This window comes from Gopherus flavomarginatus, chromosome 4 (assembly GCF_025201925.1).
Source record: "Gopherus flavomarginatus isolate rGopFla2 chromosome 4, rGopFla2.mat.asm, whole genome shotgun sequence".
Taxonomy (NCBI): Eukaryota; Metazoa; Chordata; order Testudines; family Testudinidae; genus Gopherus; species Gopherus flavomarginatus.
Window position 1 is genome coordinate 20,641,188 of NC_066620.1, and position 23,768 is coordinate 20,664,955.

Here is a 23,768-nt window from a genome sequence, read left to right on the forward strand (position 1 = left end):
TGTTTATTTTAAAACATTTTTTCAATTGTCATTGATTTGAATTTTCACAGTTTTGGGAAATTATGGAGGTCAGACAAGGGGGAATCACACAGTAATTATTTCATTGCATTAGATGTTGAGATTTTGTTTGTAATATTTAAAACACTAATTTTCAACATCACATATCAAAATATAGAAAGCAAATATCCTTTCAAATAAGTTCTCAAAGTTTCTTTCTTTGCCTATCTGTAAATTTCAGTTATCATTGATGAAAATACTTTTTTGGTGGTTTGGATGAATGGTAAAATCGACATTTAACTCATAAAAATCTAATCCTCCCAAGCCTCATTGAGGGAGATGAGTTAAAACTAGCTTAAATGGCAAGAGACTTGGTAATATGCCTAGAAATACATTAATCAATAAGCAAAACTGCTTTCTAAGTCTAGAATTATCTAAAATAATTGATTTTCAAAGATATCTGTACGTGCTGCTAAGTCTAGTTAGTTTCAGCAATCAGTGTCCTGCACCCCAAAGAGTTTAAAACAAAACAACCCCCCACCTATTTTCAATAAAAGCATTCTTAAAATACTGCATTAGTACATTCCACATCCTATTTGCCTTCATGTTTCCTAGGTATGTAGTATAATAGGATGATGGAGGTTGGGGGAGAGTTCAACAGGGATTATTTTATAATTTTATAGGCATTACCTTTTGAATCATTTCAAATAGTGTGAAGGAATTGCAGATGCCCCTTTCTAGCTTCACCTAGTCTGGTACTTCTGGTTAAATTCTGGCCACCACATTTTGACCCCAGGCTTAACTGTGTACAGTTTGGTCAGATGATGTGGATGGGGCCAAACGAAGCTAGAATCATGTCAAATAAAGATGTTCTTAGTGTAATGGTCCCTGTTGTAGTCCGCAGTGGGTTTTGCATGCACACAATGCACCCGGAGCTGGAGAAGTTGAATGTAGTGTCCATTGGTCTGCGCATGGAGCCTCGTTCACTTTGTGCCTCCATCTAAGGAGATAAAGGGTGAGGAGGACCAACTGCCTCTCTTTTTCCTTCTCACCACCGCATGGTATGGGTTAGAACCTTCAGTGTCCATAGCTTTGGCTTTGACATTATTAGATCTAGTTTTGTAAATGGTTTTAACAGCTTTTACAGTCTATAGTTAGTGTTTTATAGGTCTGTTAGTGTTTAGTTTGGTCTCCCGGCAGGGGACTTCCCGCTTTCCTCCCCCGGATCCTGTGCAGGTGCTGGACTATGCCCAGGACTCAGGCTTCAAACTCTGTTCTTCCTGACCACAATCCTTCTCGGTCAGTGATGACCACCAGCACTGCCTGCACTTTTCTGGGGCATCCCACATTGCAGCAAGGTTCAGTATCTGTCAGTTATTTGTCAGCTGTACTCAAGAAGGGCATGAACTTTGTCTCTGCAAATACCTCCTAGAGAACGCCGTGAGGCCCCAGTTGAACTCAGGCCAGGGACACCCCTCCTCCCAACCCGTGCCTCGGCCTGATTCAGCAATAAGTGCGCCTCCTGCTGTGAAGTCTGACTGGAGCAGGAGAATCTTCCTCCACAACCTCCTGCTGAGATATCTTATTGGGAATCCAGGAAGCACATTCCTAAGCATGAAACAAAGTCTTCCTCTAAATCCACTTCAGAGAAGTTGGATTTCGTTTTAAGTAAGCCCATAACTCAGCCCATGAGGACTTTAGTACATCCTAAGTCCAAGAGGCAAGACAAGAAAGCTCATAAACATTGGACTATGCCAGTTCTGGATCATAATACATCGGTACTGTCATCCTCGGCCACTCCAAAACCCCCAGATCTGTCAGCACTGATGAAGTCTGATCATCATCAACTTGGCATCGTCTTCCTTGCTGGCTTCAAGTGGAATCCCTCTCAAACTGGGGAGATCTGAATCCGTTGTTGCTCCAAAGGACATTTTTACTCTCCTGGATTCAGAATCTTCTCCATCCGGGCCCCCATCTCCAGAGATATAATAACACCATTTGCTTGCTGGACAGAGCTTGTTGCCTATTCCATGCAGAATACATTTCCCCTCCAACGGCACTGACAGTACCGCCATCGGACCTGGATTCAGCATTCTCTTCATTAGGACATTCTGAATCACCCAATGAACCTTCCCCCCCTCCCATCCTATGTATCCTCTGCCTCCCATAGACCTGTACTGTTTTGGGGTAAACCTCTTTCTCATCTAACTGTGAGCTATTGATATCCTATGCAATGGGAGCCCCCTGCTACCATCTTTAAACCCGTTCTACTGGCCATATTGGGGGTCTTGATACCAGTCCCCTCCTTGCAGAGTCAATCTAATCTGCTATTGAGTAATCCCTTGCCCTCCCCTCTAAGAGTCGCTCAATTCTCCCCTCAGATCCTACAGAAGAGGAAAAGGAATGCTACACACCGGATCTGGCAGTTCCACTGAAACAAGTAAGACTGCTGGCTTCATCTCTGGACAAAGTGGTGACTCCTTTGTCTCCTTCTCTTCCTCCTGATGACTTCAGACAGTTCCAGGATCCTCTTTGCAGAGTTGTTGTAGAACTTCCTATTCCTCTGAGTTCTAGGACTCCCCAACACAAATTCTTAGACATCCTCCCCTCATCCGGATCCAACAAAATAGCTCTCCCCATTAATGAAGACAAACTGTAGCTAGTTAGGACAGTTTGGCATACTCCTACTACCTGTGCCCCTACCCTAAAAAGCGCAAGTTAAAGGAAAATAATTTCAATTTTCTCACTCCACTCCCTTCTCACTGGCGGTCCAGCCCATTTCCGAAATGGCTAGACAGCAACATCCCCGGTCTACTCCTACTGATACAGAGTTTGGGAGAGAGGTCTTATCGTCATCCAGCCTCCAGCTTAGGATAGCCAATTACCAGGAACTAATGGCTCCATACTATTTTCTGAACTGCACCAAGTTTACGGAGTTTACTGACAGCGTTCTACAGCAGGACAGAGTTAATTTGCAAGCTCTGATAGATGAAGGCAAACTGATAGCCAGGACCCTCCAATCTGCAGTTGATGCTGTTGATACCTCCTCAAGAACTCTGGCTACTGCCATCATCACGTGTAGGGAGTCATGGCTCTGTGTGTCAGGGTTCCCTAGGGAGTTCCAGAATACCATAGAGAATCTCCCTTTCAGTGAATCACACCTTCATACCCTGAAGGACTCCAGGGCTCTACCCTCTATTCACTAGGGATATATATGCCTGCCCCAAAAGGAAATTTCACTGCTTATTGTTCAGACCTAAACATGTGGCTCAGCAGTTTTTCCATCAGAGGCCCTATGAACCTCCATGCAAGAGACAGAGGTTTCAAAAGTCCCACTTCCCCGCACCTTCTGTAACATGCTCTGTATCTCAGTCTGAGTCCCTGGCTCGACAATATATTTAACAGGTGCTAGAGAACTGTGAAACACTAAGTTCAACACCTCCCGACCCCCCCCCCACACCTGATGGTGTGTCTGATGTGGTTGGGTGCTGTGATGGTGTCGTTAGAGTAGATATGGAGACAGAGTAGGCCACGGGGTTTGTTACAGGGATTGGTTCCTGGTTTAGTGTTTCTGTGGTGTGGTGTTTAGTTGCTGGTGAGTATTTGCTTCAGGTTGTGAGGCAGTCTGTAAGCGAGGACTGGCCTGCCTCCCAAGGTCTGTGAGAGTGAGGGATTGTTTTCCAGGATAGGTTGTAGATCGTTGATGGTGGGCTGGAGAGGTTTCAGCTGGGGATTGTACGTGATGGCCAGTGGTGCTCAACAAAGAAAATAACAGAACCTGTCCTGTAGTAGGTGACGTCTGGGTACCCGTCTTGCTTTGTCAATCTGTTTCCTCACTTCCCCAGGTGCATATTGTAGTTTTAAGAATGCTTCTTAAAGATTTTGTAGGTGTTTGTCTCTGTCTGAGGGATTGAAGCAAACTCGGTTGTATCTTAGGGCGTGGCTGTAGACAATAGATCATGTGATGTGTCCTGGCTGGAAGCTGGAGGTATGTAGATAAGTATAGCGGTCAGTAGGTTTCTGGTATAGGGTGGTGTTTATGTGACCGTCACTTATTTGCAGTGTAGTGTCCAGGAAGTGGATCTCTTGTGTGGACTGGTCCAGGCTGAGGTTGATGGTGAGGTGGAAATTGTTGAAATCCAGATGGAATTCTTCAAAGACCTCCTTCCCATGGGTCCCTATGATGAAGATGTCATCAGTGTAGCACAAGCAAAGGAGGGGTGCTAGGGGTGAGAGCTGAGGAAGCATTGTTCTAAGTCAGCCATAAAAATATTGGCATACTGTGAAGCCATGCGGGTACCCATGGCGGTGCTGCTGACTTGAAGGTATAAGTTGTCCCGAAATCAGAAATGGTTGTGAGTGAGGACAAAGGCACAAAGTTCAGCCACCAGATGTGCAGTGGCCTTATCAGGGGTACTGTTCCTGACAGCTTGTAGTCCTTCCTCATGTGGAATACTAGGGTAAAGAACTTTTGCATCTGTAGTGACCAGGATGGTGTTTTCAGGAAGATCACCAATGTATTGTAGTTGCCTCAGGAAGTCAGTGGTGTCTCGAAGATAGCTAGAAGTGCTGGTAGTGCAGGGTCTGAGGAGAGAGCCCAAATAGTCAGATAATCCTACTGTAAGAGTGCCAATGTTTGAGATGATGGGGCATCCAGGATTTCCAGGTTTATGGATCTTGGGTAGCAGATAGAATACCCCTGACCGGGGCTCTAAGGATGTGTCTGTGTAGATTTGTTCCTGTGCTATAGCAGGGAGTTTCTTGAACAGATAGTGTAGTTTCTTTTGGTACTCCTCAGTGGGATTGGAGGTAGTGGCCTGTAGAATGTGGTGTTAGAGAGTTGCCTGGCAGCCTCCTGTTCATAATCAGACCTGTTCATTATGATCACAGCACCTCCTTTGTCAGCCCCTTTGATTATAATGTCAGAGTTGTTTCTGAGGCTGTGGATGGAGTTGTGTTCTGTATGGCTGAGGTTATGGTGATGCTGTTTGTTCACAATTTCAGCCTGTGCATGTCAGACATCAGGGATGGTAACATACAAAAGCCAATAGGAGAATACTTGAATCTCCCCGGACATTCTCCTGGTAACAGTTCTGGCCAAGGTAATGTCTTTCTTGCAACGATGGACAAATCCTCATCAGGTATGTGAGGGCGTCCCCCTTTCTCTTTCCTGTCCAGACAGGACCATTATTATGGATGCAGCCCTAATAGATTGAGGAGCCACATGAACAGCCATGCAGCACAAGGAACCTGGACATCTTGAGAGTCCAGGATGCACAACAATATCCTGCAATTGGCAAGCAGTCCAGAAGGCATGCGAGTCCATTCTTCCATTCATTCATGCTCACTGTGTCCTTTTTAATGTCAGACAACATTACAGCTGTCTTCTGCATCAACAAGCAGTGAAGAGTGAGATCCATCGCCGGTGTGCAGAAGCAGTGAACTTCTGGAACTGGTGTATAACCAATCAAATCACCCTGTAGGCAGCATACCTTCCGGTGAAGCAAAATGTGCTTGCAGACTCCCTCAACAGATATTTCACAGTCAACCACAAGTGGGAGCTCCATGAGTTGGTATTGTGCAATATTTTCACACTATAGGTAACCTCAACCAGAGATCTGTTCGCCTCTTAAACAGGAAATGTACCACCCTAAGGTGACACTCTGCTTCTTCCTTGGTCGGACCAGTTCAAGTATGCCTTCTGTCCACTACCGCTCCTGCCACAAATTTGAGGTGACCAGATGTCCCGATTTTATAGGGACAGTCCTGATTTTGGGGACTTTTTCTTATATAGGTACCTATTACTCCCCACCTCCTGTCCCGATTTTTCACACCTGCTGTCTGGTCATCCTGCACGAGTTCTACGCAAAATCCAGCAACATAGAGCCTGGGTCATCCTGATCACGCCCTGCTGTTCCAGATGGTTTTGGTTTCCTAATCTCCTACGCATGTCATCCCAACCACCAGTCATCCTCCCAATGTTTTCCAAGCCCCTGATCTGTGTCCATTCCACCTCAGGGCTTGGTATTTGCATGGGCTTTGTCCTTAGAACGTTGATGCAACATAGCTGTGTGAAATGTCCTTTCTAATAGTAGAAAGGACTCTACAAGAAGATGTTTCCTAGGTAAATAGAAGTGCTTTTCTTCTGGGGCACATCAAAGAGGCATCTCCCAGAAACTACAGATATTCCTCTCATCTTGGACTGTATGCTCTCTTAGAAGACATCAGGCTTGTCCTCAGCTCTTGGCAAGTCCACTTGATGACAATCAGTGCGTACCATTCACCTTGGGCTATTTGGTCTCCGCACATCCACTGACCAGTGGATTCTGGAAAGGCCTAATCAGAACCTTTCCACCTATTCAGAAGTCTCCTCTCCGGTTGGACTTCAGCCTTCAACCTTTAGCTTCTTGCTCCAGGTTTCTCCTTTCCATGAAGATCGCTTTCCTTGTAGCCATCACCTCAGCTAGAAGGGTTGGTGAATTTGGAGCAATGATGGCAGATTTTCCTTATGCTATAGTCCATGAGGAGAAGGTTTCCTTGTGTCTGCACCCCAAATTCACTCCTAAAGTAGTTTCAGAATTTCACCTTAAGCAATTAATTCACTTACCTTTGTTCTTCCCAAAACCGCATGCATCACAGAGGAACAAAGACTCCACTCCCTTGATGTTTGGCAGGCCTTGGCCTTTTACCTGCAAAGAAGAAAACCAATCAGGATATTCCTATAGCCAAAAGAATCAGAGGGTACACCATCTCCACCGAGAGAATCTCCATATAGATCTCTGGCTGCATTCTACTGTATCACTTTTTGATTCCCCAACTCCACACCCTTGTGTGCTCATGGGATAAGAGCTCACTCCACCTGAGCACAAGCACAACTATGGCATCACTTCAGGAGGTACCCTTCCTGGACATCTGAAAAGTGGCCATGTGAGTTCCATTCACACATTTGTGAGATATTTTAGCCTGGTGCCAGGACTTCTCTGCTTATGCCTCCTTTGGGATGGCAATTCTCCATGCAGCTCTACTGGCTGCACCCTTACACTCTCCTCTTACTTAAGTACTGCTTGTCAGTCATCCACAGTGAACTACAACAGGGCCATCTCTCGGAGAAGGGGAGGTTACTGACCTGTATATGGAGATTCTTCAAGATGTGTGGTCCCTATCTGTATTCCACTACCTGCCCTCCTTCCACTCTGCTTTGATCTTGTCTGATTTGCAGTAGAGAAGGAACTGGAGAGGTAGTTTATCCACCTTTCCCTTTATTCCTTCATATGGAAACATATGGTGAACCAGGGTGCATGCGCGGACCAACACACAGTACTTTTAAATTCTCCGGCTCGATGCTCATGGTATGCATGCGTTTAATACAGATAGGGACCACACATCTCAAAGAACCTCCTGTGAAAGCTCAGTAACCTCCCCTTCTGCTTAGGACCTGTGTATGTTCTTCTGACCAGGGTTTGGTCCTGTCGACGCTGTTTTTGGTTAAATCACATTAGAACTCTGTTCACAACTGAGTTTAAAGCTAATACTAGACAACTGAGTTTAAATCTAATTCTAGGTCTCATTTAATTATACATCCATGTTTTTGTGTAATATAATTAATATATAGAAATATTTGAAATAATATTAAAAATAGTGGGTTTGAGCTTACCAGTGAATAGTTCACATAAAATTATTAGTTTTCCTTATGCAAGGAGTATGGTTAAACTCACATTAGAGGAGATGCACTAATTGTAGCAAAGGCAACTTTGTTCATACATTGCATAGAATCAGTATTATCCCAATCTTGTTTAAATGGTAAATGAATCTACAGGACTTTGGACACATTGTCAGATCAGTTTTTCATTGAAGTGAATGTATGTTTGCTTGTAATATAATTTTATTCCTCTAGTTGGATCTTCAAAAACAAGCTATCCAGAAACATAACTTGTGGATGAAACATCAAAATGGCAGCATTTTAATATATTCAGTGTCTGATTTTTAGATTTCTGGTTGTGTTTAATTGGCATTCAGTGAACTCTCAGAGTGTTTCTTTTCAAAGAAAAATTTTCAGATTATTTAATTTAGGGCTGTCAAGTGATTAAAATTAGTCGAGATTAATCACACTGTTTTACAATAATAGAATGCCATTTATTTAAATATTTTGGGTGTTTTCTGCATTTTAAAATATATTGATTTCAGTTACAATACAGAATACAAAATGTACAGTACTCACTTTATATTTTATTACAAATATTTGCACTGTAAAAAAAGAAATAGTATTTTTCAGTTCACCTAATACAAGTACTGTAGTGCTGTCTTTTTATCATGAAAGTTGAACTAACAAATGTAGAATTATGTACAAAAAATACCTGCATTCAAAAATAAAACAAGGTAAAACTTTAGAGCCTACAAGTCCACTCAGTCCTACTTCTTGTTCAGCAAGTTTGTTTACATTTGCAGGAGATAATGCTGCCCACTTCTTGTTTACAATGTCACCTGAAAGTGAGAACAGACATTCGCATAGCACTGTTGTAGCCGGCATTGCTGATCATGGTGCTTGATAACAATCCAAAGCAGTGTGGACCGACACATATTCATTTTCATCATCTGAGTCAGATGCCACCAGCAGAAGGTTGATTTTCTTTTTTGGTGATTTGGGTTCTGTAGTTTCCACACCAGCATGTTGATCTTTTAAGACTTCTGAAAGCATGCTCCACACCGTATCCCTCTCAGATTTTGGAAGGCGCTTCAGATTCTTAAACTTTTGTTCAAGTGCTGTAGCTATCTTTAGAAATCTAACATCGGTACCTTCTTTGTGTTTTGTCAAATCTGGAGTGAGTGTTCTTAAAACAAACATCACGTGCTGGGTCATTATTTGAGACTGCTATAACATGAAATATATGGTAGAATGGATGTAAAACATAGCAGGAGACATACAATTCTCCCCCAAGGAGTTTAGTCACAGATTTAATTAACACATTATTTTTTTAACAAGCATCATCAGCATGGAAGCATATCCTCTGGACTGGTGGCGGCAGCATGAAGGGGCATATGAATATTTAGCATATCTGGCATGTAAATAGCTTGCATTGCTGGTTACAAAAGTGCCATACCAGGGCCTGTTCTCACTTTCAGTTGGCATTGTAAGTAAAAGTGGGCGGCATTATCTCCCATAAATGTAAACAAACTTGTTTGTCTTAGTGATTGGCTGAACAAGAATTTGACTGAGTGGACTTGTAGGCTCTAAAGTTTTACACTGGTTTGTTTTTGAGTCTAGTTATATAACAAAAAAAAAATCTACATTTGTAAGTTGCACTTTAGTGATAAAGAGATCATACTACAGTATTTGTATGAGATGAAATGAAAAATACGATTTCTTTTGTTTCTTTTTTACAGTGCAAATATTGGCAATAAAAATAATATAAAGTGAGTACTGTACATTTTGTATTCTATGTTGTAGTTGAAATCAATACATTTGAAAATGTAGAAAAAACATCCAAAAATGTTTAATACATTTCAGTTGGTATTCTATTGTTTAACAGTGTGATTAAAACTGTGATTATTCACAATTAATTTTTTTTTGAGTTAATCGTGTGAGTTAACTGTGATTAATCAACAGCCCTAATTTAATTTATCATCTGTAAAAGGATGACTCAGTCTTTTGTATTCATCTTATAATGGTATATACTATGTACACAGTCATAAGTGAATACTTTTATGTCTGTGTGTTACCTTAAAATACCTCTGTCAGATGTTGTGACCATTAGTTTGAGGATAAATTTGATTTCATACAGAAATGATAAATTTCAAATTGGATGGAAGAATAAAAGTCTTACTTCAACTTAAAACAATACTGTCAGGTTCTCGTAAAGCCCCGCCCCCTAACGCCAAACAATCCCCCTATCCTCCATAGTTCATCAGCTACAATAATAATAGTCTCCATAGTTGCTTGAGATGTAATCTCTAAGCAATTTACTTACCCCTTTGTATGCCATTATCCTCTTTCTTTGCTTTTAATTATGCACATATGTATCTTCCTGTGCGTGTCCTTACCAAAAATGGATTTCAGAATAAAAATGTCCAAGCTTACGTATTTTGGGTGTGTGTGTGGATGTGGATGTGTATATATAAAATATTGGTGTTAGTATAAAATTGTTTGAACCTTTAAGGATTTATAACTTGTTTGATCCTGGGAATTGCAAAAGAAATATCATTACTGAAGAATGCTGTGTGCGCGCGCGCGTGTATGTGTGATATATATATATATATATATATAATAAAAACTTCCTGTTTTTATCAAAGCAGAATTATACAGTATTATTAGTTTAAGGCAAATGGTTGGACCTTCACTTGTAAAAATGAATTTTGTTTATATTTTGATAATTTATTAAACCTCTGAAACCCTTTTTTATCTACCAATGTAGCCTTTTGATATAAATAAGCTTCACTCACTCCAAAACTGCATTTGTCAGTTGTTTATTCCAGGCAGTTCAGACATCGGCACTCATTTGGTGGAAAATCACCTGCCACCTTATTTTTTAAACTCTTCAATTTTTTCATCTTATCAGAATCGTTTTAGAAACACAATTCTGCTTTTCACCATTAATTCTCATGTTCCAGTAACCTCTAGTTTCTTTAATTTGCATGTTTTGGCTGGGATAGTCTTTATGAGTTGCCTGGTTCAAAGAAAAAATATTGTGGTTCTCTGCAGCTGTATTGGGATCAAGATCTGAACTGCAAAATTGCAGAAGTTTTGACTGAGATCTTTATTTCACGATCTTTTTGCCTCTTTTTGCAAACAAAAGACTAAGGATTGAGGAAATGAATTAAAGCATGAAGTCAGTTCTTCTTTGTTTACAAGAACCATCTCTTTTGCAGAGGACCCTTGATTACTATTCTCTTGCTTTCCCCTGTCTGTATTTCTATCAATGTCTCTAGTTTGAAACTGTTTGGTAGATCATCAAGGAAACGGATTTTGATTGCCCTACTCTCTTAATTTTAATTTCCCATACAACACAGATTCAGCTCCATTTTCTGTATTTCACGGAGACATTTCAGAAGCAGGTACACAACTAAAATGATTTTCTTTCTTCAATACGCTCCAGGACTATGGATATGTCTACACAGCAATAAATACCCATGGCTGGCCGGTGTCAGCTGACATGGGCTACACGGCTGTAAAATTGCAGTGTAAGTCTGGAGCCCAGGCTCTGGGATCCTCCCCTGTCGTTGAGTCCCAGAGCTCGGGCTCCAGCCCAAACCTGCATGCCTGCACAGCAGTTTTACAGCCCCATAGCCCGAGCCCCATGTAGCTAATAGGGGTTAGCTACAGGTGTGTAATTGCTGTGTAGACATGCCTTGAGACTCCAAAGTTCAATTCCACATTACAAGATCTTTAATATTAAACAACATTATGTCAAATGTAGCCACTTCCAGGACATGCCTCTTGGAAAATAGACATGTTTATCTTTCTTGTCTGGGAAGTATAAATCCTTGACCATGAACATATGGTTAAGTAGAGTTAAGCAGTGAAGTTGTTACCATTTTCTTGCTTATTTGCAAGCAGCTTAATCTTTCCTCTACTCATCTTGGCCAGCAAGAAGCCCAGGCATTCACCTGTTCTCTAATACAGTAACTCCTCACTTAACGTTGTAGTTATGTTCCTGAAAAATGCGACTTTAAGTGAAACTGTGTTAAGCGAATCCAATTTCCCCATAAGAATTAATGTAATGGGGGGCGGGGTTGGTTCCAGGGCAGCTTCCTCTACTCTGCAAGCACCAGAGGCGGGAGGTTCAACTTTCAGCTCATCCACTCCATTCCCTACCCCAAGCCCCCACCCTTGACCTGCCTCTTCTCCCTCCCACCTCCTCCCCCTTTACTTCGCTCGTTGCGTCCTGGCTCCTCCCCTCTCCCTCCTCTTCCTTCTAAATGCCAAGCCAGCTGATTGCCACATAGGGGAGGGAGGGGGGAGGTGCACCAAGTCCTCATTCCTCCTCCCTCCCTTCTGGTGGGGCAATCAGCTGGCTTGCCCCGTTCTGGAGGCAGGCGAGGGAGGAGCAGCCTGCGTGCCAAGTCCTTGCTCCTCCCCCCTCCTGCCAGTCAGCTGGCTTGTCGCGTTTGGGAGGCAGGCGAGAGGGATGGGGGCTGCGTGCCGAGTCCTCGCTCCTCCCTCCTGCCTCCAAAATGCCACAAGCCAGGTGATTGCACAGCAGGAGAGAGAGCGGAGGTGCAACGAGTCCTCACTCCTCTCGCCTCCCTCCTGCCCAGGGCAATCAGCTGGCTTGTGGCATTTTGGAAGGAGGAAGGGGGAAGGAGTGAGAATCGATGTGCTGGCTCCTCCCCGCTCCCTTCTGCCTCCAAAATGCCGCAAGCCAGCTGATTACCGCAGGCAGGAGGCGGGGGAGGAAGAGGAAGGTGCTGATCCTCAGAGTTTGCCAGCTGGTGGGAGGCGCTGGGGGGAGGGGGCCATAGGGAGGCTGCCAGCGGTGGAGAAAACAGATAGCCAAACAATGTAAGAGTGCAGCATTGCACAACTGCAAATGAGTATGCTCCCTAATTGATCAGCAACGTAACAACAAAACAACGTTAAGCGGGATGACTTTAAGTGAGGAGTTACTGTACTTATGATATCTAGAAGTAGGTCAGTAACTCTAAATTACTGTTTGGAAGTTTTAAGAAGTACAAAGATATAAAGCTTGCTCATGTTTTTGAAATTACCTTGTCTACTGTATTAAGAAAACAAATTGCTAATAGATCCCTATAACCTATATACCATCTTTTGATATACAGTTTGCAAGAATCCCCCCACCCTCCAGTTTTTGCCCCTTTCTTTGTTTTTTTTATTGATATCTAGGATTTTTAGTAAGATCTGTGTTGAAATTATGATAGGATTGGTGATAGATTTGAGAAGTCTGATGTTTCAATATCTGAGACAGTATGCTTAAGATTCCTTTGTTCCAGAAACTTACATTTTGGGGAAGTCCTACTGTAATTCATACAAGTCTGACTTTCATAAGTTCAAAATTGTTGTCCCTAATTCTCCTTGAAAACTAGGGTAAAAGTTAATATTTGATCACATTTTGTTTTAAAAAAAGTTATTACAAGTTTCATTGCAAATTGACTCTGGGTTAATGACTGGATTGAGAACTGAATGTATGTCAACAAGTCTGGAAAACTGGTGATGCAGATATCTGGATATAAATCAATGTGTGCTGCAGGAATTATCACTAGAACTTGGTAACTAGAAGACTAAAAAGATTTTTACAGATTGCAATATACTGTGGAGAGTGCAATCTATGTCAGATTAGATATTGGAGAAACATGGCAATTTCATCTCTTTTGGGACCATGCCTCCGTTAAGGGGCCTACACGAATGAATTATTTATAAACACGAAGGAAATTCACACATTCAGAATATTTAATACAAAGGGTAGTACATCTATTTAGCCTACCAAAAAAACCACATAACTAGTAGATAGCTAGGATTTAGAATTTTGATAATGTTATGAAATATTGAGCTAAAGTTTAAACACCAACCTTAATTCTGCCCTCTCTCCCACTTCTCCCTCATTCTACATATAACTTCCTAAAATGGGTTTACCCCTCCCACACCATCCTATATTATTTTTTTGCTAAATCACATAATCCCACCCATTCTGGCCTTTATCAGTTGCATTCATTTTAACTGATCATATCAGGAGGATGAAGTAGTGGGCGGAGATATGAAGGGATTCTTTTGGCAATATTTGGAGGGTGCAATACTTGAAGCTCTGAGAAGAAAGATTCAAGCTCATGTAGTAAATAGGCAAGATCTCTCTGCATTATAAATGGAGCATAGAAGTGGTCAGTGTTACAACAAATAAAAAAAACCAAACCCAATTTCCTCATTTAAATTTTGAACTCTAATGGTCTATTAACAAAGTCTTAGGTAATGTAAACAAAATTTCAACTCTAACTATACAATCAAAATTTTTTGCTGTGGAAATTATGCTATCTGTTTTATTGTTGGAGATGTCATTTATATAAAGTTGGACTGGTGGACATAAAAGAGAGATGAAATTTCTTAACTGAAGTTAGCTTTCTTTTCGTTTTCATTCTGTGAACCCATGGATCCATCAATTCAAAACCCCCTCAAGCCTTCATTATATTTTTTCAGTTTCATTTCCCTGACTTGGTTCTCTTTTTTGACTCTTATAAAGCTACTAATAAATCACTTCTGAGAACCTATAGTAGGCAGGATAGGATAACTTGGTGGCTTCCCCTAAAATGCCCATCTGTATCATTTTAATTTCATTTTCAATAAAAACTGATTTGCCAAATTACTGATAGAAGCCTGGCTTTGAGTTCTAGAATGGGTGAAGATTACATATGTCAAAAGATTGGTTTAATGAAAATAAGTGTTCCAAAAGCCATTTTCTGGTTAAATAAATAAACTTACCCTATGCCTGTTACTTACCGAGAATACTAATTATTATGTTATTCTGTAGATTTAATCAGAAACATTTCTAATTCTGGATTAGCAAGTTTTGAAAAAGCATTTAGCATTAGAATATTTTATGAAAAATTATGGTAATGAGACAAATAGTTCTATACATACCTATGTTTAATATATTTTTTGGGATTAAGTAATCTAATTATCCAAGACATTAGTTTTACTATTTATTTCTTGTCAATGCTAACATTTTTATACATAAGAAAAATTACCACACAAAATATTGTTAAAGTTGAATTTTAATTTCTTCTTCCTTTTTCTAACTCTAGAATCAACTTCACACTTTCAATGATGTGTGTAATAATGAATCATTGGTTTCAGACACAGAAACGTAAGTAGGAACATTATTTTGAGTACTTATGCTTAAGTACCCTAGATAACTGTAAGGCTTCTCATATAAAATTTTTTACATTTTAGAGTGTGCGCAGTACAGACATTCTGAGATACTTCTTAGAAATATCCTCGTCAGAGGCTCCATTCAAATTACCTTTTAAATAGAAATTTTAAAAACATTTTTTATGTATTTCATATGTTTTCTCCTGGCTCTTTTAAAAGATAGATTTCAAGGTAACTTGCGAGGCTGTACAGGAAAAATACAAATATTGAAGTAATAAAATTATTAATGTTTAGCAGCATAGCAGCCATTTGTCTTCAAAATGCTGTGCAAACATGAACTAATTAATCACACCACTCCTATAAGATTAGGTAAGTATTATTATCCACATTCTACAGATGTGATAACTAAGATACAGAAATAATATGACTTGCCCAATAACCAAGATTACAATTCAGGAGTTTCTGGCTATTACTCCTACACTTAGTCCTCTACTAGACCATGCTGCCACAGCTGTTTGTTTTTCTTGGAAGTTCTTGTTTGTATATTTCAGATATATTAAAACACAAAATTGTGTATAACTAGACTTTTTTTTTTTTCAACCATCACCCAGGAAGAGAAGCAAAGTTCACAATGCTGCATGTATGGAATTACTTTCTAATGATTAAATAAATATACTTTATATGCAAATGTAATGTGATCTTTGTATCTCTTTGAAATGTTAATGGTTTGTAAGGTACGTGGGCAAAATCGCATCTTTGGACATATGGAGTTAAAATTAGAAACTAGATTCTTCTTAAAATATTTTGCATATTTAAAATCAATAGGTTGTCATTAGATGTTAGCAATGAGAAGAGATATTGAAGCTTTAAATGTTACTTGATAGGTATATGGATTGTGTGAATAAACCCACATGTAACTGTGAATTTTACAAATCAATTTCGTAAAACATTTACGTTTTACTTGAGACACTCCCTTTAAAAAATATATGTATTCTTCCTTTTTGATGTTTATGTATTTTTAGAATGAGGTAAATTCAGGATCTCTTCCCCACTAACAGTAAAATCCATTATAATAGTAACACTAACCTGATTTCAGTATGGATATACAGAGTTTATTTGATATTATGTATTATTGTTGTTTCTGTTACAGTAATACCTAAGAATCCTGTGGCACCTTATAGACTAATAGCATGAGCTTTCATGGGTGAATACCCACTTCGTCAGATGCATGTAGTGGAAATTTCCAGGGGCAGATATATATATGCAAGCAAGCTAGAGATAATGAGGTTAGTTCAATCAGGGAGGCTGAGGCCCTTTTCTAGCAGTTGAGGTGTGAAAACCAAGGGAGGAGAAACTGGTTTTGTAGTTGGCAAGCCATTCACAGTCTTTGTTTAATTTTGAGCTGATGGTGTCAAATTTGCAGATGAACTGAAGCTGAGCAGTTTCTTTTTGATCTATGAAGACTATCACATGATATATCAAATGAAAGCCTGTAATACACTGGTAATTAAGATGATTGTGAAATGTGTATATTGACACTAAATGAGGAATTATGGATACTTACTGATATTATACTTAAGGTCTGCTATAGTGTGGCCAGGGAGGTTAAAGTGTTCTCCTACAGGTTTTTGTATATTGCCATTCCTAATAGCTGATTTGTGTCCATTTATCCTTTTCCGTAGAGACTGTCCAGTTTGGCCGATGTACATAGCAGAGGGGCATTGCTGGCATATGATGGCGTATATTACATTGGTGGACGTGCAGCCACACCATCACCGGTTCGTTCACCTGCACGTCCACCAATGTAATATACGCCATCATATGCCGGCAATGCCCCTCTGCTATGTAGGAGAACACTTTAACCTCCCTGGCCATACTATAGCAGACCTTAAGGTGGCCATCCTACAGCAAAAAAACTTCAGGACCAGACTTCAAAGAGAAACTGCTGAGCTTCAGTTCATCTGCAAATTTGACACCATCAGCTCAGGATTAAACAAAGACTGTGAATGGCTTGCCAACTACAAAACCAGTTTCTCCTGCCTTGGTTTTCACACCTCAACTGTTAGAACAGGGCCTCAGCCTCCCTGATTGAACTAACCTCATTATCTCTAGCTTGCTTGCATATATATATCTGCCCCTGGAAATTTCCACTACATGCATCTGACGAAGTGGGTATTCACCCACGAAAGCTCATGCTCCAAAATTTGTCTGTTAGTCTATAAGGTACCACAGGATTCTTTGCTGCTTTTATAGATCCAGACTAACACGGCTACCCTTCTGATAAGTAATACGTACTTACTCTGTTGATGTTGCTGAGGCTTAACACATTACGTTGTAGGTCACACATAAATAGTAACTTTTATGCTTCAAAATCTTTCCTACCAATAGATTGGTGACTATTCACCCCCAACTCCTCAAATGGAGCATTTTCCTAACCACATTATGAACATATTAAATTTTGGATTTTAAGTTATTTTATCATGTCTCTGGTTGAAACTTGGTATAAACCACTGTAGTTAATTAAAAAAAGAAAAAGAATAAAAAATAGTTGTTTTGCTATGCCTTTTGCCCCTCACCTCTGCACAAAATTGAATACCTGAGTACTTTAAAAAATACAGTTTTGAGATATAACAATGACCTTTTTGGGTCTTATGCTTACACCATGCTTAGTGTAAACAAAACCCTGGTTGAAATCCTGATTCCATTGAACTCAGTGAAAAGTTTGACATTGACTTCAGAGGGGCCAGGATTGTGCTCCATATGAATTTCCCCAAATGTTCTACCAAGACGCTCCATTCTTGATCTGAAGAAACTTTGTTATTCCAATCCTGAGCCTTCTTTGAGCAGAGGATTACTAATTTTATATCAGACTGCGTGTTGGTTTTCTGAAGCAGACAAATATCCACAGGAAACTAAGTAATCACTTTTGGCTAATTTTTTTTTCTTTGGACATAGAGTTAATAGGTGAAAATGGGTATGAGTCCATTCTGCTGCCTTGCCATCTTCCCTCTGTTAATTTTAAAACAATTTTTATTTTAGTATGTTGGAGAAAATAAAGTGTAAGAATTGTGCTTTTAAAGTAGGGCCATTGCATATCTGCATAATGTATTAATGTAATCTGAATAGAAATCCATTGGACTCACTGCATTCTTCCAAAGAGTTACACTGAACCAAATTTCTGTAGTTGTACCCACACACTGATCCAATGGGCGTTCACTTTTCTGTTTCTCAGGAATGATGTTTGTATTTCAAAAAGCTCGATGGTGTGTACAGGCAGAGTGAGTGTTATAAGAACATGGCCGTATTTAGGGCTTGCGCACAATACAAAGATTTTGAAATTACTACTTTAGGCTATTTTACTGGTGTGGTATGTCTGCAACTTTCTATTCCCCAATCTTGTTCCTGGCAGGCTGAGACCAGATGAGATCTCATATGGCTGGCCTCTATTCTGCCTATCTCCTCATCCTCTCTGCTTAGTCCTGTCAGGCCCAAGACCCATCTAGTATCACACACTGGTGTCATCTGTGGAACACACCATGATTGACGCACAATGTATTAAAAATAAAACTTTAATTTTAAAAAGTTAGCAAGAAACCATTTAATATTAAACATTAAAAAAAAACAACAAACCTGGCATTTCAGTTTTCTGTCAAATGAAAGAATAGAGGAAAAGATCATTAGACTTTTACAGCAGTTAACTTTTCTACTATGTTTAACCTGTTCTTGCTCTAGGAGAATCAGGGAGAAGTATTGTACTTGCCTGTAAGCGAGACTCACCGGGGCTCGACCCTCCCAGATGAGGAGGGGAGCCACACCGGCCTCGACTTGTCGTCTGCGGGTCTCGGTCTCAGGACTGTCGCCCACCGCGCTGGTAGTCGGTCCCTATGGATAGGACCGGGCAGTGGTACAGTCAACAGGGCCCGGCCCTGGATTTGGGCGAGCACCAACACACAGTTAATTAGGAGCTCAGGCCGCCTGCTTCAAGGCTGAGCAACAATATACAGTCAGTTCGGGGCTCAGACCTTCTGCTGCAGGGCTGAGTAACAATACACAGTTACCCCAGCTCTGGCCCTTTGGTTCAGGCGGGCTGGCAGGAGTGCGGGTCGCTCGGGCCCTTTGGGACAGGGCCGAGCAGTGGCACAGGCAAAGGGGGCCCAGCCCTTGGTTCGGGCGGGGCACCAGTTACACAGTTATAGCAGCTCTGGCCCTTTGGAGCAGGGCAGAGCAATGGCAAAGTCAGAGCGGGCCCAGCCCTTGGTTTGGGTGGGGCACCAAACACAGTTATAACCGCTCTGGCCCTTTGGAGCAGGGCAGAGCAGTGGCAAAGTCAGAGGAGGCCCAGCCCTTGGTTCAGGCGGGGCACCAAACACAGTTATAGAGGCTCAGATCCTCTTGCGTCAGGGTTAGGCAAACACACAGTGGGCCTAATGGCCTCCTCAGGCCAGGGGGAGGGGGATTCTGCCACCCGGCAGAGGAGTGGGTGGCAGGGGGAACGCAGGCCCACCCACTCCTCTGCGTTCCAGCCCGGGGCCCTAGTGGCGGTGATAACCGCTGCAGGTAATCAGTGGGGATCCTGACCGCAACACACTGCCATGGGTATCGGGAGGTCTGCAGCCTGACTCGGGTCGGCTGCTCCCGGGCTACTTCCAGTATCCCCCTCCGAGCCTACCTGGTTCGTGGGATCAGCTTCAGGGACGTCCCACCACATCGGCTCCTCCCGATCAGGGCTGGGCGGCAGGTCAGGCAGCTCTTCTGGGAAGTCCAGCCTGTTCCGGGGGTTCCTCGGGGCTGCAACAGGGGCGGGGCGGCTCCGACCACTCCTCGTCGTAGCAGGCGCGGAACAGCTCCTGCAGCTCCTCGTCGTAGCGGGGAGGTTCTGGCCAGTCTGGACACCGGCCTGCAGCCTCGGCAGCTTCCCAATCAGGAGCTCCCACGGACAGGTCTGCTCCTGATGGTGGCTGGGCTCCAGCTGAGGGCCGGCTTTTATGCTTCCGGGTCGCCGCTTGACCCTCTGGGGGCGGGACTTCCGCTTCGAGGCCCCGCCCCTTTGGATGATTGACGGGTTCGACCCTCCTGGATGAGGAGGGGAGCCACATCGCCTCGTTACACCCCTCACCCCTTAAGTCCAGCTCCCGCTCGTCGGGGCTGGACGGTTCCATCTCCTCGAGGTGGGATAGGAAGTCCGCGTTGGCATGGTCTTTGCCAGCCCGATGCTGGATGGCGAATGCATAGGGCTGCAAGGCCAAATACCAGCGCATAATGCGGGCGCTATTATCCTTCATACGCATGAGCCATTGAAGCGGGGCGTGGTCTGTGATAAGAGTGAAAGGGGCCTCCAGGAGGAAGAACTGAAGGGCCTCGCAGGCCCACTTTACGGCGAGGGCCTCCTTTTCCACCACGGCTTAGTTCCATTCTCGTGGGAACAGTTTTCGGCTCAAGTACAGTACGGGGTGATCTCCTCCATCCCCTTCCTGAGACAAGACCGCTCCTAGGCCGACATCAGATGCATCTGTCTGGAGGATAAATGGTTTGTCAAAATTCGGACTATACAAGACGGGTTCCTGGCACAAGCAGCTTCGGAGCGTTTTAAAGCCGCCTCACACTCTGGGGGTCCATTGTACCTGTCGCGGGCTATTCTTAGTCAGCAGCCCGGTCAAGGGGGCGGCAATGGACGCAAATTGCGGGATAAACCGCCGGTAATACCCCATGAGTCCCAGGAAGCGTCGTACCTGTTGTTTGGTCGTCGGGGGAGGCACTCTGCGAGGGCTTGAACTTTCCCCACGAGGGGTTTGACTTGCCCCTCCCCGACGGTATAGCCGAGATAGGTTTTCTCCTGCCAGGCTATCTGGCATTTCTTGGGATTCGCCGTCAACCCCGCCTCCCGCAGGGTTCTGAGGACCGCCGCGACCTGGTTTAGATGGTCCTCCCAGCGGCGGCTGTAGATCACGACGTCATCTAGGTATGCGGCTGCATACTCTTGATGCGGCTGCAGGAGGTGGTCCATGAGCCGCTGAAAGGCCGCGGGGGCCCCATGGAGGCCAAAGGGCATCCGTGTGAATTGATAGAGCCCCGACGGGGTGGCAAAGGCAGTCTTCTCCTTGGAGGTCTCCTCGAGCGGGATTTGCCAGTAGCCCTTGCTAAGGTCCAGCGTGGTGATGAATCGGGCCTCCCCGAGGCGGCCCAGCAGCTCGTCGACCCGGGGCATCAGGTAGGCATCGAAGCATGATATGACCTTCCGGAAGTCTATGCCGATCCGACAGGAGCCATCTGGCTTGGGCACCAAGACCACCGGACTGCGCCACTCGCTCCGAGACGGCTCGACGACCCCCAAGGCCAACATGGCCTGGACCTCCTCCTCGACTTCCTGCTGCATTCGATATGGCACCGGCCGGGGGTTTCTCGGATGACCTTCCCAGGCTCAGTTTGGATCGTGTGGCAGGTTAACGTCGTATAGCCCAGTAGCGCCGTGAAGGTTTGCCAGAACGCCCGCAGGAGGCACTGCACCTGTTTACGTTGCTCGTCCGTCAGGGAACACCCCAACGGGGGCTCCGTCAGGTCCCTCCTTTGGACCACCTCTGGGCCTAGCTCCAAGTCCGGCAGGCATGGTTCGATCAAGAGGCCCTCCCGGTCACGCCATGGCTTCAGCAGGTTGACGTGGTATATCTGTTTCTTCTTCCGGCGGCCCGGTTGGTAAATCTCATAATTAATGGGGCCCACCTTCCGAGTTACCTCGTAGGGGCCCTGCCAACAGGCCTATAATTTCGACTCCTTGGAGGGTAGGAGCAGCAGAACCCGGTCTCCAGGGGCAAACTCTCGTACCTGCGCTTCTTGATTATAACTCCGCTCCTGCCTCTCTTGGGCTACTTTTAGGTTTTCCCGCGCCAGGGCCCCGCCTGAGTAAGCTGTTCCTGCAGCCGGAGGACGTACTGGAGGAGGCCCTGGGTTGGGGAGGCCGACTGCTCCCACATCTCCTTCATTAAATCCAGGAGGCCCTGTCGTCTCCGCCTGTACAAGAGTTCGAAGGGGGAAAACTTGGTTGACGCCTGGGGAACTTCCTGGATGGCTAGTAGCAGGGGTGGTAGGATTTGGTCCAAGTGGCGTAGCTCGTCCGGTGGGAACCATTTTAGCATGTCCTTAAGGGTCCGATTGAACTGTTCCACCAACCCATCCGTCTGGGGGTGATAGACGGAGGTGTGTAGTTGTTTCACCCCCAGGAGTTGGCAGACCTGTTTCAGTAACCGGGAGGTGAAGTTAGTGCCCTGGTCGGTCAGGATTTCTTTAGGCAATCCTATAGGGGAAAATAACTTCACCAGCTTGCCGGCAATGGTCCGGGCCGTGATGCTCTCAGGGGAATAGCCTCTGGGAACCGGGAGGCATAGTCGACCAGGACCAGGATATACTGGAAACCAGCCGCACTCCGGGGCAGTGGGCCTACCAGGTCCATGGCAACGCGTTCGAACGGCGTTTCGACCAATGGCATGGGGACCAAGGGGGCCTTGGGCACTCGAGGCGGGGCGGCCAACTGACAACCCGGGCAGGAATTACAGTACTGCTTTACGTCCCCATCGAGCCCCGGCCAGTAGAACCGCGTCCGGATTCGGGCCAGGGTCTTCTCGTGCCCCAGGTGTCCCGCAGCCGGCACGTCGTGGGCCAGGCTCATCACGGCGCGTCGGTGGCAGCAGGGCACGAGAAGTTGCATCCGGGGCTCCTATGTGCGGGGGTCCTGCTCGACCCGATAAAGTCTGTCCCGCCGGAGCTCAAAGTGTGGCCACTGCGTGGCACAGTGAGGGTCGACAACGGATCCATCGACTACCACCAGTTGCTCATAGGCCCGGCTGAGTGTGGGGTCGGCCCGTTGGTCCCGACAGAAGTCCGTGTCAAAGCGAGGTCTGGTGGGGGGTGGTTCTTCCCCCTGGCCTTTGGCCTCCGCGTTTCCTGCCCCAACCTCCTCGGCGTCCCCTTTTGTCTCCACCGGGGGCTCCTGGGGCTCGGCCTCAAAGGCCGGTATGGACCAGAGGAGCCCCTCAAAGGCGGGCCAGTCGCGTCCCAGGATCACGGGGTAGGCTAGTCGGGGGGCCAAGCCGACTACCAACGACCGCGTGAGGCCATTGACCGTCAAACGGGCCCGGGCACTCAGGTAGGGTCGGACATCCCCGTGGATGCACTGCAAATGGATGGGCCCCAAACCGGGGTCGACCGGTGGTCCCAGAGCCCGGTGGACCAGCGTTTGCCCACAGCCTGAGTCCATTAGGGCCGTTGTGGCATGGTCCCCTATGACCACCGGGACCGTGAGTTTGGGGGGTTGGGGCCGTCGGTCTCGGCCTTCCCCTGCACAGACCTGCCCAAAATCACACTCCATCTTGGGACAGTCCCGTTGTAAGTGACCGGCCTTCCCACATCCGAAGCAGGGTCGAGGGCTTCGGGGAGCTTCGGGGAGGGCTTCGGCGGGGCCCCGACAGACCCGCGGGAGAGGCCCGCTGGGCCGAGTGCGGGGCAGGATCCGGGTATGGGGCCCGGAAGGCCGTCGCGGGGTCCGGCCCGCGGTTCGGGCGCCGCGGCCCGGACGAGGCGGATGCCCTCGTCTCTCCACGGAGTTGGTCAGGCCCCAGGGTGGGTGGCCCGATGGCGGATCCCATAGAAGCCTCCGTGGCCAGGAAGTCCTCCATCAGGGAGACCGCCACCTGCAGTGTAGCTGGCCGGTTGCGGAGTACCCAAGCGCTTCCACGGGCAGGTAGAATTTGCACAAATTGTTCTAAGACTACGTGCTCGGTCACCTCCTCCGCCGTATGGGTCTCAGGTTGGAGCCAGCGGCGGCAGGCCTCCTTCAAGCCTTGGGCAATCAGCTGGGACCGGGCACCTGTCGGATAGGTCTGGCCCTGAAACCGTTGCCTGAAGGTCTCGGGGCTGACATCCAAGGCTTCCAGGACCGCCGCCTTCATCCGATCGTAGTCCTTGGCCT

At 45.0% G+C, this 23,768-nt stretch overlaps 1 protein-coding gene across 5 annotated transcripts in view; it reads left to right on the plus strand.

Annotated features, from left to right (window-relative positions):
• The window catches only part of USP34 (ubiquitin specific peptidase 34), a 318,010-nt gene that overhangs the window by 60,762 nt on the left and 233,480 nt on the right, over positions 1–23,768 (plus strand). For all 5 annotated transcript variants that reach the window (XM_050951989.1, XM_050951992.1, XM_050951990.1 and 2 more), the window contains exon 8: positions 14,743–14,804. In XM_050951989.1, coding sequence (XP_050807946.1) covers positions 14,743–14,804 — 62 coding nt within the window. The remainder of the gene's footprint in view (positions 1–14,742; positions 14,805–23,768) is intronic.